The sequence below is a fragment of the Camelus bactrianus genome, chromosome 3 (genome assembly GCF_048773025.1).
Source record: "Camelus bactrianus isolate YW-2024 breed Bactrian camel chromosome 3, ASM4877302v1, whole genome shotgun sequence".
NCBI lineage: Eukaryota > Metazoa > Chordata > Mammalia > Artiodactyla > Camelidae > Camelus > Camelus bactrianus.
The window spans coordinates 118083292-118100044 of record NC_133541.1 but is presented as its reverse complement, the minus strand read 5'-3'; the positions used below and the strand labels follow the sequence as shown (position 1 = coordinate 118100044).

Genomic DNA, 16753 nt, shown 5'->3' with positions numbered 1-16753 from the left:
TTAGGTTTGTTAAGTCTACACTTCCAGGGTCCTAGATAAGCCAGGAATGGAGAGCAAGTTCTCAACACATTTTTCATTGAATAGATGATTTAATACATGATAAATATTACATCACCCATCTGTCAGAAACTTCGTTGGAACTCCATCTTACCCAGAGTAAAAGTAATGCTTGTTAATGACTAACTAAGCCCCAAAGTATCTAGTCTCAATCATCTCTCTGACTTAGTTCTTTACTACCCTGCCATTTGCTCAGTCTACTAGAGCCAAACCAGCCTCTTCAATTTACTCGGCTACACTAGGCATAATTCCACTGCAGGGCCTTTGCACTTGCTCTGTTCTTTCTAGTGTTCTCATTCTCTAGGTACCCTCAGTACTCATCTTCTTATCTCTTTCATTGTTCTGCTCAAATCTTACCTGAAGATTTAAGCTTCTTTGGAACTTCTTATTTTAATGGGAGTCTACCAGTACTCCCTGACCCTTTCCCTTGTTTACTTGTCTTCGTAATGCTTATTAGTTGCTATATAAAGTATGAACTTAATAAAGAGCTTAAAAAAGTCATTAGTGTGAATTTAAGAAGTATTTATTGAATTAGTAAATCCACACACTGTCATTTATTGTTTCTAAGTGACTGTGATGTTTGTTCCAAGTCGTTTTGTCTGTGGAATAATGAACTTGATTAACATTTTTCATACAACTGATACAAGCAAAAGAGATTTATAAATGCAATATTCAGGTCAAGCAAATATGACTGTATTCTGGATTTGCTCTCCCTCTTTGAAAACCAGTATCATCTGGAAACCCCTTTTAAAATCATGGTTCTTCTCAATGGGAGAAATTAAACATTTTCCAAGAAAGATTTATAAGTGTTTGTCTACACTGACAACTCTCAGTGTTTCTCAGCCCACGGCTTCTGCACACACTGTTATCCACAGTGACTGGTAGAGCATCATGGACTAAAATCACAGAATGTGTAGCAGGCTTGGCATACTCATGGGGGATGCCTTCAGAGAATTTCATCTTTAGACATTAATTATGTTGAATTTCTGTAATTGGCACAGCCACCTCCCCCCTAGATAATAATTAAGAATTCCTCACTGGACATAATGAGGAACCATTTATTCCTCTGGAATTACAACCATGAGTCATACCAAACTCCCTTGGTAGCTGCAGAATTTGTAACTGGAAGTCAACTTAAAAAGGGTCATCCCTCATGTTAGAAATTTTGGGAGACTTAAACTCCATGGATTTATGAAGGCAATTCATTACATAAATTTTGAATACAACTTAAAAGTTATTGAGGTAAAATATATTAAAAGTTGCATTTTAGCAATTTTAATTGTCCGACTCGCTGGCATGAATGACATTCACACTGCTGTGCAACCATCACCACTATTTCCAAAAATTTCTATCACTCCAAACAGAAACTCTGTACCTGTTAAGCAATAATTTCCTGTGTTCCCCAGTCCACTGTAACGCCTAATTTATTTTCTATCTCTGTGAATGTACCTATTCCAGGTATTTTTCATATAAGTGGAATCATAATATTTACTTTTTTGTGTCTTACTCATTTCACATAGCATAATGCTTTCACGGTTTATCCATGTTGTAAGCATGTGTCAGAATTCCCTTCTTTCTTAAGGCTGAAGAGTATTCCACATATATACTACATTTTCCTTATCTATTCAACTTTTTTTTTAGGTGATAGCACTGACTTAGCTTTATTGAAAGGCCACTGTGTGCCAGGCACTTTGCATATGTGATTGGATCAAATGACACTTTTCTTCCTTTCTGGGAAATTAGGTTGATTTTGGCTGGGGACCTTCCAATAACTGTCAGTAAAAAAATATATATATATCTATATTTTTCATTTCATAGTTTTTTTTAAAAAAAATTATACAGAATTTTTTGGATCCAGTGGATTATTTTTAAAACATTTCAAATACTTCATGTAAAATACAGTGTTCGTATTTTTAGAGATAAATAGATAAGGGGTGATTTATTTTTTTCTGCCTCACAAAGCAATGGATTAAAATTTGACTTTGTCTCCTGGATTTGGGACAGTAGCTCTTTTTCATTATTGAGGGATAAGTGACATACATACAACATAATATAATGTAATTATTCAATATTTGTTTATATGGCAAAATGATCACCACAGTAATTCTAGTCAATGTTCATCACCAGACATGTTTACAGAATACTTTCTCATAATGAGAGCTTTTAAGAAATAATCTCTTGGCAGCTTTCAAGTATACAATACACTTTTATCAACCGTAGTGTCCATGCTGTACATTACATCTCTGTGACTTATTTATTTTATAACTAGAAGTTTCTGCTTTTTGACTCCCGTCACCCATTTTGCCTACCCCGAAACTCCCACCTGTGACAACCACAGTCTGTTCTCAGTCTCTATGAGGAGCTATCTGTTGTTGTTGTTTTTAGATTCCACGTGTGAGTGATATCATATGATATTTGTCTTCCCCTGTCTGAATTATTTCACTAAGCATATTGCCCTCAAGACCCATTTATGTTGTCTCAAGTGGCAAGATTTCATTCCTTTTTTTCTTTTTTTGGCTGAAAAGTATTTCACCTTATTATTTATGGAATAATATATGGAATAACAATATTAGTGTTCAATATTATTAACATATCATACATAATTAATATGGGCATCTATATTTATATTTATAACTATATCTATCTCTATGTATCTTCATGTACCTGTTGGCCAGAAAAGTATCTATTCACATCCTCTGCCCATTTCTTAATCAGATTGTTTCTTTCATTGCTATTGAATTGTGTGAGTTCTTTATATATTTGGATATTAACTCCTTATCAGATATATAACTTACAAATATTTTCTTCCATTCATAGATTACATTTTCGTTTGATGATCATTTCCTTAGCTGTCCAGAAACTGAAAAGTTTAATGTAGTCCCACTTATTTATTTTTGCTTTGGTTGCTTTTGCTTTGGTTGTTAAATCCCAAAACCAGTCACCGATATCAATGTGCTACAGCCTGTGTTTTCTTCTAGGAGATTTATGGTTTCAAGTTCACATTAAAGATTTTAACCCATATATATACACACACACATACCTTTCAAATATTCTTTTCTATTATAGGTTATTACAAAATATTGAATATAGTTCCCTGTGCTATGGAGTACCTTGCTGTTGTTTATCTATATTATACATAATAGTGTGTCTCTGGTAATCCCAAACTTCTAATTTTCCCTCCTCTCACTTTCCCTTTGGTAACCATAAGTTTGTTTTCTATGTCTGTGTGTCTATTTCTGTTTTGTAAATAAGTTCATTTGTATCATTGTTTTAGATTCCACATGTAAGGGATTTCATGCTTTTTTATTGAAGTGTACTTGATTTACAATATTGAGTTAGTTTAGGTGTACAGCAAAGGGATTCAGTTATTTTTCAGACTATTTTCCATGATAGCTTATTAAAAGGTGGTGAGTATAGTTCCTTGTGCTATGCAGTAAATGCTTGTTGCTTATATGTTTTATGTATAGTAGTTTGTATCTCTTAATCCCGTAATCCGAGTTTGTCCCTCACTCACTCCTTCCCCACTTTGGTAACCATAAGATTGTTTTCTATGTCCATTTGTCTGTTTATATTTTGTATATAGATTCGTTTCTATTATTTTTAGATTCCACAGATGAATGATATGCTATAGTATTTGTTTTTATTGGCCTGACTTATTTCACTAAGTATAATATTCTCTAGGTCTATCTATGTTGCTGCAAGTGGTAATATTTCATTTTTTTAACATCTTATATTGATTTATAATCATTTTACAATGTTGTGTCAAACTCCAGTGATATTTCATTTTTAATGGCTAAGTAATATTCTACTGTACATGTTTACTTTTTATTAAATCAATCATTTGTTGATGGGCACCTTGATTAACTTGCGTGTCTTGGCTATTGTAAATGGTGCTGCTATGAACATGGATGTGCATGCATCTTTTCAAATTAAACTTTCTGTTTTCTCCAGATTATATACCCAGGAGTGGTATTGCTGGATCAAAAAGTAGCTCTATTTGTAGTTTTTAAAGGAACCTCTGCAGTGCTCTCCATACTGGCTGCACTAATTTACATACCTGCCAACAGTGTAGGAGGGTTCCCTTTCCTCTACACCTTCTCCAGCATTTATTATTTGTAGACTTTTTGATGATAGCCCCTTTGACCTGTGTAGTTTTAATTTGCATTTCATTAATAATTAGCAACGTCCAGCATGTTTTCATGAGCCTAATGACCATCTGTATGTCTTCTTTGGGAAAATGTCTATTTATGTCTTCTATTCAATTCTGATCGAGTTTTTTAATATGAATTTATATGAGCTTTTTGTATATTTTGATTTTTAACCACTTGTCTGTTGTGTCATTTGCAAATATTTTCTCTTATTCTGTAAATTGTCTTTTCATTTTATTGTACAAAAGCTTTTAAGTTTGATTACATCCTATTTGTTCATTTTTAATGTTCTTTCTTTTGCCTTGGGAGACTGATATAAGAAAATATGGCTACGAGTTATATCACAGAAAGGTTTGCCTATGCACTCTTCAAGGAGTTGTATGGTGTCGTGTCTTATATTTAGGTCTTTAAAATATTTTTACTTTATTTTTGTGTATGGTGTGAGGGAATGTTCTAATATCGTTGATTTGCACGTAGCTGTCCAGCTCTCCCAACACACCTTGTTGATGAGACTGTCTTTTCTCCATTGTCTATTCTTGCCTCCTTTGTCATAGAACAATTGAATGTAGGTGCCTGGATTTATTTCTGGACTCTCTTGTGTCCATTGATCAATATGTCTGTTTTGTCTTTGTTTGGTTTTGGTTTTGGTTTTGGTTTTGGCTAATACCATGCTGTTTTGATTACTGTAGCTTTGTAGTATAGTCTGAAGTCTGGAAAGGGTAATCCTCCAGCCTTGTTCCCTCAGGATTGCTTTCGCGTTTGTGGGCCTTTTTTGGTGCTGCATAAAATTTAGGATTATTTGTTCTAGTTCTGTGAAAACTATCATGGGTATTTTGATAGCAATTGCATTAACTCTGTAGATTGGTTTGGGTATTACGGCCATTTTAACTATATTAATTCTTCCAATTCAAGATCCTAAAATATCTTTCCAAGTCTTGAAAGCATCTTCAATTTCCTTTATCAATGGTTTATAGTTTTCAGCATATGATATTTCACCTCCTTGGTTAGGTTTATTCTAAGGTATCTTTTTATATTTTTTGATTCAGTTTTAAGCAGGATTGTTACTTCTTTCTCTTTCTGATATTTCATTATCAGGGTAAACGAATTCAACAGATTTCTGGGTATTAATTTTGTATCTTGAAAATTTACTGAATTTATTTATTAGTTCTAATAGTTTCTGTGTGGAGACTTTAAGTTTCTTTACATAGAGTGCCAAATGCAAATAGTAACAGATTTACCTCTTCCTTTCCAATTTGTTTACCTTTTATTTCTTTTTCTTGTCTTATTGCTGTGGCTTGGGCTTACAATACTATGTTAAGTAAAGGAAATGAGAACTAAGACAAACTTCTCTCCGGAGATATTGTTAATTCTTGAAGATTTACCACTCATGTTTATCAAATTGAATATTATATATTCTGTGAATATCATATGCAGGAACTGTTAGATGTTTGTGAATAAAAGTCCCATAAAGTGCATATAAATCTGGGTTTTATTTTAATATTGGGATGGGCAAACTTACAAGTTTAATATATATTAGGGAGTCAGGGAAGACTTCTCTGAGGAAGTTCTATTTAAGCTGAAATCTGAAAGATAGGGAGCAACCAAATCAAGTAGACAGAAAATGTATGTCATGATAATAAATAGAATGCAGGGGATTCTAGGCATTGGAAAGGATTTAGAGGATTAAAGTCTGCCATAAAGGCCTATGTAATCATCACTAATAGGAGAGGGAGAGAGTGGTGGCAAATAGATTTGAAGAATCTCTCCCCTTGAGTTCTCCTGAAAAGAGCCTGATACAGGGACTTGGGAGATTGCCTCAGGAAGCAAGAGTGTCAGAGTAAGGAGAACGGCATAGAGAAGCAGGGGGGAATACAGGGTTTTCATATCAAGGCTGTCGATGTGTGTCACTGGAGGACAATTTTGTTGGGATTCCTAAGAAGCATAGAAATTACCTCCCAGAATTATCTAAATGAAGATCAGTAGAAAGAAGAATTTCCCCACTAGTCCCAGTCCCCTTTGGCCAATGGTTGCTCCCAGGAGTAACTTCTGAAGTCGCACCCCAAGTCTAGGACCTACAATTTAACAGAACCTCATTTTGAGAGAATGGGAAGCATAAATTCCACAAGTGATGGAATGATGGCAGGAGGGAGCAATCACCTCTTTGGCTCCTGCACTGATACATTCCAGGTGTTGTGTTAGAGCACCATGGAATAACCCTTGATTCAGTATATATACCACATCTTGGAGGACAACACCCCATCTGGTTGCCATTCAGCTAGAATCTTAGATGAAGCTTTAAAAGGCATTTCATTGTTCTATCAGGTCAGCAGCTTCCAGATGAAATCGCATATGGTAGGATGAGTGGATCATGTGGTTGGTCATGCACCTACTGCCACACGTCCATCACCATGAAATAGACACCTTTGCTTGAGGCAAAAGTTAATGTAAGATCCGATATTTCTCAGTAAAGTACTGTGCAAACTCTTAAAGAGGTACTGGAGGAGGTACTGCAGAAATAAAAATCAAACACATAAGCATAGATGCCGATTCCATAAGCATCATTGCCTTCTCTGGGGTAGTGCAGCCATGTATCAATTTGCGACAAAATGGCTGATTGGTCATCCTGAGGATTCAGCGTTGACTTCTACTGTTGACAGCATAAATAATCAGCATTGGATTGGCTTTGGCTCAAGGGTATCCATGCTAATGAACCGTGCATGCCTTGCTTCCTTGCATCCTGATCACTCCATTCATGGTCCTGTTATGTAAGCACTAGGTTGGCTGCTAACAAAGACTACTGACGGCTGCTGGATTCAGCAATAGGTCTTCAATGACAATAACTTGATCTAATTGATGTGAACCTCCAATAAATATGTTCCAAATATTTTTAGTAAGAGTGAAAAATAGAATAGGCATGTAAATGTGCCAGAGACTAAAATTTAACTTTCTAACTCCCAGGAAAGACAAAGTCCTTTAATGTGAAGACACTTCAACTTGTGTGAGCTTTCCTAATTAATCAGTAGAGCCCTAAAAATAAATGAATGTGCTTCATAGTTGATTAATTATTAAAGAAGGACATTATATTTGTAGTCTAGAATTTAAGTAATCAATCCTTTAACTGAAATTTGAGGTCAGGTTTTCCTTTATCCCTGATATGATTCTTCCACACTTGAAATAATAGACCAAGGTGGTCAATGTAGAGTCATCCTCCAGCTTTAGAGAAATTCACAGGATGATCATTTATCACCAGCTATCATGTTATCATCTTTTCCCAAAAGAAGGAGTCTACCCATATAATACACCAAAGATAACTCTGATTGGGGGCAGAGTTCTTATATCAGTTATGAGAATTGAACTGGGCCATTTGTTGTTTGATTGCTTACTGAATGTGCATTTTGGATGCTCCATCCTTCTGGAAGCAGGTCCTCTACTGGATCAGTTATTCTGTCCACCTTTTTGATCAGTGTCCATTCGATGATGGGTGACCTATGGTGACACTGATATGAGATATAAAGCTGTGCCCTCTTTATTCCAATCTTAATGGGTCCATTCGTGCTTCATGCCCCTTCCATAGGTTTGCTTGTTCTTGATTACCCAATTATGCTTCTTCAGGCCACTAAACAACTAGCCAAACCACTAACTACTGCTTGTGAGTTCATGTATGTCCTTAACTCAGTCCATTTCTCCCCCCATATGGAGTTAATAAACCTCTGCCCTGAGGAAAGATTTTTCTCACACTAAAAATGGGATCATAGTGTAGTGAAAGCCCCTTTTTTTACTAAACCAATGTAATGAGCCAATGCATCAGTGAACTAGGTTCTCATTTTTGCTTCTTCCTTACTTTGATCTTATATGAAGGGGTATGTCTGAGCTTTGGAAGAGGCATTGTTTCAACAAAAGTAGATTTCTTTGAAGACAGAGTAGGCTACCGCTCATGGATATTGCTTATAATCTCAGAATATGATTAAGTCAATTTCTGAATCTTATTTCCATCATTTGTTAGGTTGCTGCTACATCTGGTTGACCTCATGATTCAATCCACCTGAAAATAACAGCTCAGAATGGGCAATTCCTGTTGCAAAGTCACTTGTTGTCCCATGGACAAGTGTTCAGTTTCTGACAGTAGGTTGTGTTTCAAACAATAAGATATTCTCTGCTGTAGAAGACATGGACCTCTTTAAAATCCTAGGGTTCTGAATTGTGACTCTCCTCCAGTCCTTGTCTAAGGGTCCTTACTCAACATTTCTGTTGACCTCTGTGGAAATAAATGAAGATACCACAAATGAGAGAAAGCAAAGAATATTTATTCAGCTCTTTTACAGCAAGGGAATCAGCCACTGTCACTTGTATTTGGCAGAGAATCAAAGGCAGGCAGAGGATTGGAAAAGCTGTATGGTGCAAAAACAAAAAAAGCAAAATGTCAGGCATGCTGTAACGGAGAGTGTTGACTTGAGGACACTGTAAACAGGCTAACTAAAAACAGGGTGTCCTATGTGATTAATTAGGAGATGAGATTTGACTTCTTCCAGTCGGCCTGAGGCTGGAAATGAGCACAAAAACTGAGGAGACTGATAACTATTAATCAAGTCTTGACTGCTTGGGCCAATTGCTGTTGGGTTATCACTTGATTTCTGGGACTGGTTACTATGGAGTGTAGGTTGGCTTCCTGGGCTGGTTGCTGAAGGAGTTCTATTTGAATATATAGTCTGGCTGTTACCCATTTTTATATTCATCTCTCACCTCTAGCAACATTTGATCTGGTGGGTTATGACACTGCCCTACAGCAAGACTGTGAGTATGGACTACTGTATACTTCCCACATAACAACTGAGTAGTTTTTGATCCTGTTTATTGGTGAGGGTTAAAAAGAACACATTTGCAAGATTAACGGCCACATAACAATACTTAAGACTGTGGTTATTTCTCGCATCAAAAGTATCACATTTGGATGCAACATGTCCGGGAATATCACCAGCCTCCTTATTCTTTTATCCTTGAAAGGGAGAATAAAGTTAAATATAATGTTGTATCACCTTTCAAATTCACAGAACAGTTATTTATAACATATAAAGTGCAAGATAACAAAGACTAGAATTGGCAAACTTTTTTTAAAGGGCCAGATTTTTAATATTTGAGGCTTTTTGTGGACCACAGGGTCTATGTTACAACTAACCGACTCTGCAGGTAAAGAAGCAGCTGTCCCTAATATATAAATTAATGTTAATGTATTCTAATAAATCTTACTTCTGGACACTGAAGTTTGGATTTTATATAATTTTCTTAGCTCATAGGCCACACAGATAGAAGCAGCAAGCCAGATTTGTTGGTAGTTTGCTGACTCCAAATGTAGACGATATAAAGATTAATTGGTGTTGTCTTTGTCCTTAAAAAGGTGCATTATAACAGGGGAGTGTATACAAGTAAATAATGCAATATAACAAGACAGAGATTTTGCTCAAAAATTCAATCAGTAGTGTACGGTATGTTTGTCCCCACAGCTTGTACAAATTAAACACTTATTAATTTATATGCAAATAGTTGACATTGCTAAGATACTACATATTGCATTCTTATTGCATTTTATTAACAAAACAAAATATTACGCTTTTATTTCCAACTCTTTTGAGAGTCACATGTGTGAAGGAGGAGCTGAAAATATTTAGAACAAAGGTTTTTTACTAACATACTTAATTTTTCCAACTTTTTTCTGTAATATATTTGCCTGATTTTTAAATTTTCTTTGATAATTCTCTGTTGTTTTTTTTTTTTAAAGAATTGAACTGAATATCAAAAAAAGAAAAACACAACTGTCTGTTAATGCTAATTATTTTGCAAATGTATTTGGGTATTTATGGGCAAATATTCACTCCGGGTCAATCGTACTGCTTTAGAAAAAGGAGACTTTCTTCAGATGCTGAGTGTTAGCCTAAAGGTATACAAAAGGAAACATCCTCAAACCAAGTAATGAGTAACCAAGAGAATACACCACATCGACTTGCTGAGGAACATTACAAAGGACTCTATTTTTTTTTTAACCAAATACGTTATATAAAACACAATCTAGATCTTATGGTAGCTCACAGAGAAAAAAATGTGACAATGAATATATATATGTGCATGTATAATTGAAAAATTGTGCTCTACACTGGAATTTGACACAACATTGTAAAATGATTATAAGTCAATAAAAAATGTTTAAAAAAAACCCCCACAATCTAGTAAGACAAATGTTATTATTCCCACATTGACAGACAATATAACAAAAACTCAGAGATTTAAGTTACTTGAATAAAACTTGTAGTTAAAATGTTGGCAAGATGACCTTTTAATTTAGGTCTGTCTGACTGCAAAGTTAATTTTATTTATATTGTGTCAGTATGTTAGAACGAAGTCATATAATGATCAAGCTGCTACAAAAAGAAAATTTTTGTAAGATATATTTTTAAAAAAGAATCATGCACAAATTGGGGGAAGTTTTTTGGGAAAGGTGAATTAAATGTGAAGATATTGCATATTAAACTCTCCTTTTACTTTTGAAGTTTAGTATAGGGCAGATCTCACGTCCCTGATGGCACTTGGTCATTTACTCCGTGGTGTTTCATCTGAAAACACTTGAAAACATCTGAATATTTTCTATGATGAGGAATATTTTTTCATACAATTTAAACTTTTACCAGTTAATTTTTAAGGTTCGCAATTACGGTTGGAGATCAAGGTTAATTAAGGTCTGGGGACTGTGTTCCCCTAAGTCATTCACTGCAAAGGTCTCCAGACCCTTGATGGAAAATTACTGAGCAACCTAACAAGTTAGATCTTAGCGGATATACCAACCAGTATTTAATATACATAGTATTATAGAATCATGGTCACTGGGCTCATTTCTAAAATGTTTGATTCTCCATCAACATCAAGCCAATTGGTTTTATTTTTCTATGCAGAAAAAAAGGTCTAATGCTGCATGGTGAGACAGTGTGCCTAGTCACAGAAAATCTGGAAGTTACCAGCAATTCCAAGAGGCAGAGGTGACCAGAGATAAACAGAATATAAGGTAGATACCAAACTGGAAAAAACGAACAAACAAATAAAAGAAAATCTAAGTTTCTTGAATTTTGCCTGGCGATGGAAATTTTATAGAGAAACCTAATACTTATTGCTAAGTCTCACAAATGTCAGACTTTGGTTATTGTAAAAGGAAAATAAAAATCTGACAGTCTTAGACGTATATTCTGTAAGTTTCCCAGGATCCAGGTCTAGGGGAAAGCTACATAGAGTTACATTTCTGTTTGACTATCTGCAAGAATCATATCAGTTAAATAACAGGTCATAAATACTGTTGCCTGATCAAACCCAGCATAATATGGATCAGGTGTTACTTATGATGTTAAGTAAAACGTTTGAGAATAAGAATTACTATACTTTTAGACTCAAAACTGTTATACCCAAGAATGTGCCTAGAGTCAGTAATCAAGTTAATCTCTTGTTAATTTCTTGACTGTATCCTGTTGTTTTAGAAGAGCTATTTGGTGACTGAGTTCTGATGTCATTTCTGTCTGCCTTGTATGTACCCCATAGACACAACCTCGAATTATGCTAACAATAAGGGCACATTCTGTTCCTAAATGATGTAATAGTCACAATTTGGAAAAATTTTGCAAAAGTCAATAAATAAAATTTTATAAGTTAATATAAAATTGCATTTCTCTTTTTTGGTAGATTTATCTTCTATATTAAAGAAATCAAGGGAGTATGTTTAGAATTGACTCAGTAAATACTTATTCCATTGCATTAAATTGACTAGAAAAAACAGGTGTATTTTTGTGGGAACAATTTGGTAAATAATTCAGAAATCTTTATTAAGTGACAGATGATTTTTCTATTCAGAGGATATGGTCTGTTGTCTGTGCTATGATCCAAGGTTTTTACCTCCTAAACCCCAACTAATAGTTTGTTTTCAAGCAGTTGATTATTACTTAATAAATATTTACAAAAACTAAGTGAAAATGTTAAGGAAAATATATTAGATACATGTGGATGCTTCTTCTTTAATGTTTAGCTTGAAAAATTTTAAACATTGCATGCTTTACTTTGTCCTCCGCATTTTTAAACTCTTTGCCAGTTGCATTCTCTAAGTTAAACACTCATAGTCATAAATATTATGGCTTGTGTAATTGAAGGTTGGAAAATAGACCTAGAACAAATTGTGGAACAGGGTGGCAATGATGATACTGGTGATTATAATTATAGTGGATGATTTGGGGCACTTAGAATGTTTTGAGTGTGCCATGCCTCACACACACCTTATGGTGAACGTCCTTTGATTATCCTTATTCTAGCAAAAGAAATCAAGTATTTTTTGCAGACAGATGAGTTAGACTTAAAATACCAACAGACAATTGGATTTCTCAGCTCAGTGAAGTAGATGGCAGGCAAGCTATGTGGCAGACTACAAATATCCAGGTAAGAATTCCATGAGGTTATTCAGGAATGTGAAAACTGCACACTTTCAGAGTTATAATATAGTTCAAAATAATTGAATTGAAATTTGCATATAAATTCCAATGTTTCTCACTTACTTATGCAATGTGACTTTCACCAGCAATCAATCAATGTTCTTAACCACAACAAACTCTTTGTTGCCTCAATCTTTGAATTTACTTGAGTTGCTGTGTCCTAAGGTAGACACAGCTCAAATTAAATCTTACCTAATTGTCCACTCGTATCTTACTCAGATATCAGCTCTCTCTTTTGTGTTGACATATCACCTGATAGGAGCCTTAGCTTTAGCATTTATTTCACTCTTTTGTGATTAGTTGATACAAATAATTTCATATCTAAACTCAGTTCATTGAAGATATAGCCCATGTTCTAACCCACTGTTGCCTTCTCTTGGCACCGAGTAGAATGAGCATTCAGTGAGTGTAAAATGAAAAATAAATGAATGGCAAAAGTTATTCAAGAACTGATTTGTCAGTTTCCTTCAAGTAATATGAATATAAGTTTAGCAAGATCCACACTTCCTGCTCATTAGAAACAGAACAAGATTAATAATTAGCTTCATATTTTATATTGTAGCAGACTTGTGTCTAAAGGAACAATCATAGTTTTTCTTAACTGATATTTTTGTTAAAAAAAGAATCTGAATATACATATTCAGAAATAAACCATCACCTTAAACCAGAGGATGGCATTGTTTTACATAATGAACTTCCTTCTCCAATAACAGAGAACAGGGTTTCCAGGTATTTTGAAGTCTGTGTTATTTCATACCAGTGAGTATGGAAAAACTTCCACGTGTGCAGCAATTGTCTTATTCCGGAGAGGGGTGCTCTGTTTCAATAACAGGACATGGAGGGAAATAACTTTAGCTCTCACCCGCAATGCAAGTCCAGTGATGTTATCTGTCATATATTCTGCTTCAAAATGTGGACTGTTGAACTCCACGGAGTTTGCTCAGCCTCCTGGTTAATAAATATTCACTGGCTACATACTCTGCCGAAGCTATTCTGCTGATTTTATTGAGATATAAACATGTAAAACATGACCTTAGCACTTAAAATCCTAAGAGTTATTTGAGGAGAAACATGGACACATGGAAAACTATAATAAAGGTATAGAGTAGTAACTCATCTGAGCCTCATGACTGCCCCCTTGGGGTCATTTGATTAACTTCCTTATTTTAAGATGAGGAGAGGGAGTCGGAGATAGTAAATGATACAGATAGACTTTGAATTCAGGTAGCCTAGCCCCTGATAAATCCTCTTAGACTCCAAGCCACACTGTCTCTCAGCTACAATGATACATAATTTTATGTGTGATGTGATTAGGAATGTAGGAGCATAGATAGAAAACTCTCTTATTCTTCCATTTTCGGAGGTTGTACTTGAATAAGCCTTAAGACATCTTTAAAAAGGCTCCAACAATGCAGGAGAGAGGGATAACCCTGAGCAGAAATAAAAGCAAAAGTGCAAATGTGTGAATACGCAAGTCACGTGGAGAGATAATGAGATTACACATTTGACTGGAATTTGAGTTATGTGTTTTAAAATAATACAAATTAAGATTTATAAGGTTTCTTGAGTCCAAGTCATGGAAGATCTAAAATTCTAGACTAAAACTGTGAGCTTTCTTCGGTCAACAGTAGGGGGGTATCAGTGGCTTCCAGCCAGGGCAATTATGTAAGTCTGGCAATTTCTAGTACTGTATTTATGACATCATGGCACTTGGCCAAAAGGTAGATCTGTAGGATATTTCATTAAAATTTTGCTAAATAATTGATTTGTAATTTTAAACACTAAATTGAGTGAATTATTTTGATATTTCTTTCTTCTTTTGCCCAAATATACAAGTGTTAATAATTAGGGTCCCTGGCTATCAGAAATAATATGTACATTTTGAGGTTCATATTTGTAGAAAGTAGACCCATCATTATTATAAGATTCTCTAACTAAAAACAAAGAGAGAGAAGAAGGAAGGAAGGAAGGAAGGAGGGAGGGAGGGAGGGAAGGAAGGAAGGAAGGAAGGATAGGAAGAAGCAAAGAAGGAGGGACGGAAGGAAAGATGAAAGGGAAAGAAAGATAAACTCAACAGAGGCTAGGAGGCACTAAAGTTGATCATTCTTTTCAATACTCTATATTTAAGAAACATTTAGGTAGTTGCTTAACAATACGTATAAAATACCTCTAATGAGTGGATGGCAAATATTAAAGAGTCCAATGTGGATATAAGACCTGTGCTGAATGTCAACAGTTCTAATCCATTTGATTTGTCTCCCAGCCCTGTCATGGTGGGTAGGAATGAGTCATCAGCAACTGATTTCATCCTTGTGGGGCTCTTTCCTGGGTTTCAGCACGCCATTCTCCTCAACTCCATGATCATCTTCATCTACATCCTTGTTTTCCTGGGAAACGTACTTCTGATTGTCTTGATTTGGGGAGACTCTCGGCTCCACACGCCCATGTACATTCTCCTCAGTCAACTCTCCCTCATTGACTTGACATTAACGTCTACCATCGTCCCCAAGATGGCCTCTAACTTCTTCACTGGGAGAAAGACCATATCATGGGTTGGCTGTGGAACCCAGAGTTTCTTCTTCCTGATGTTGGGAATGTCAGAATGTCTCATCTTAACTCTCATGGCTTATGACCGCTACGTGGCTGTCTGCAGCCCACTGCGTTATCCCACCATCGTGAGCCCCAGGGTCTGTCTGCACATGGTTGCTGCATGTTGGATTGGAGGCTCTGTAGGTTCGTTTATCCATACGGTCTACCCCATGCATTTTCCCATCTGTGGGTCAAGGGAGATCCACCACTTCTTCTGTGAGGTCCCGGTCCTCATTAGGCTTTCCTGTGAAGACACCTCGGCGTATCAGTTAGTGGTGGTGGTTACAAGCATTGTCCTGCTTGTCGTGCCTTTCAGCCTCATCACAGCCTCCTACACGCTCATCTTCCTCGCTGTCCTCCGTATGAAATCTGTGAAGGGCAGGAAAAAAGCCCTGGCCACCTGTTCTTCCCACCTGACTGCGGTGAGTCTCTTCTTTGGCCCCAACATATTCATCTACATGACTTTCACTTCCTCCCATAGTCCAGAGCAGGACCAGGCTCTCTGGGTTTTCAGCAACATCCTCACCCCCTTGCTGAACCCCCTCATCTACAGCCTGAGGAACAAGGAGGTGGTGGCCGCTCTTATGAAGCTGATGGGGAGATGTGGGGCGTCTTAGTAGACGAGCAGTACTTCCCAGCTGTGAAAAGGACATGCTTGTGACCACGGGCAAAGCTACGGGTCAAAATTTAAATGCCAGAATGGTGTTGTGTATTTTCAGAAAGCCCAGAAGATTGCGGGTCTATGTAAATATGTGATTTTCTAGGCATCCAGTGGAGATTCCTTTACTTTTCATTGGGGCATTATTAAATTAGGAAAATATTAATAAAATTATTTTGTACTTTTAATTAAATTTAGACTGAAATCTCTGAAGTTATTAGACATTTTCTGCAACTAAAATAAGAATCCACATCTGGATCTCAAAATGAACTCAGCTTCCTTGAGTTGGCTTAGTATTAAAAGCAGCAAGATTATTTGAAATGCAATAAATAAAAATTACTTTATGAACCAGGGTTAGATGAATTCCAAAGTCTAAAATTAATATTAACTGGTACCTTTTGTAATGTTAAGGAAAGGGGCATGTTAAACTACCAGATGATGAGGTAAAACTTATTTAAATATTTGTTAGGTGTTATAAGCTCATACTCTTCAGTATAAATTCGTTTTATTGTGTATTTGGCTCCTATAATTAGTTACGATAATAACTATAAATATATACAAATCCCATACGCTACCTTAAAAGGAAAGAATGAAACCTTATCCTACTGGTATGCTGAACATCTGCGGTTTGGTGGATTCATCAGGAAAATGTAAGGTACTCCTCTTACACCTGTTCTGTCCCCCAAATTTCTCTCCTGCCCTTGGACGAAATCTCAGGAAATCATTACAGCTGATTTGTCCCCCTTAGCCAGTGAAAAGACCCTGCTCATTCTAAGTTATAAGAATAGTCT

The 16753-nt window shown here is 35.9% G+C and overlaps 1 protein-coding gene across 1 annotated transcript; it reads left to right on the top strand.

Moving 5' to 3' along the window:
• The first annotated feature begins 14888 nt into the window (after positions 1-14888).
• Positions 14889-15994, top strand: LOC105064490 (olfactory receptor 2L3-like). Its single transcript, XM_010949434.3, has one exon. The coding sequence runs from the start codon at positions 14896-14898 to the stop codon at positions 15919-15921; it is 1026 nt and encodes a 341-aa protein (XP_010947736.2). The 5' UTR covers positions 14889-14895; the 3' UTR covers positions 15922-15994.
• Positions 15995-16753: the final 759 nt, after the last annotated feature.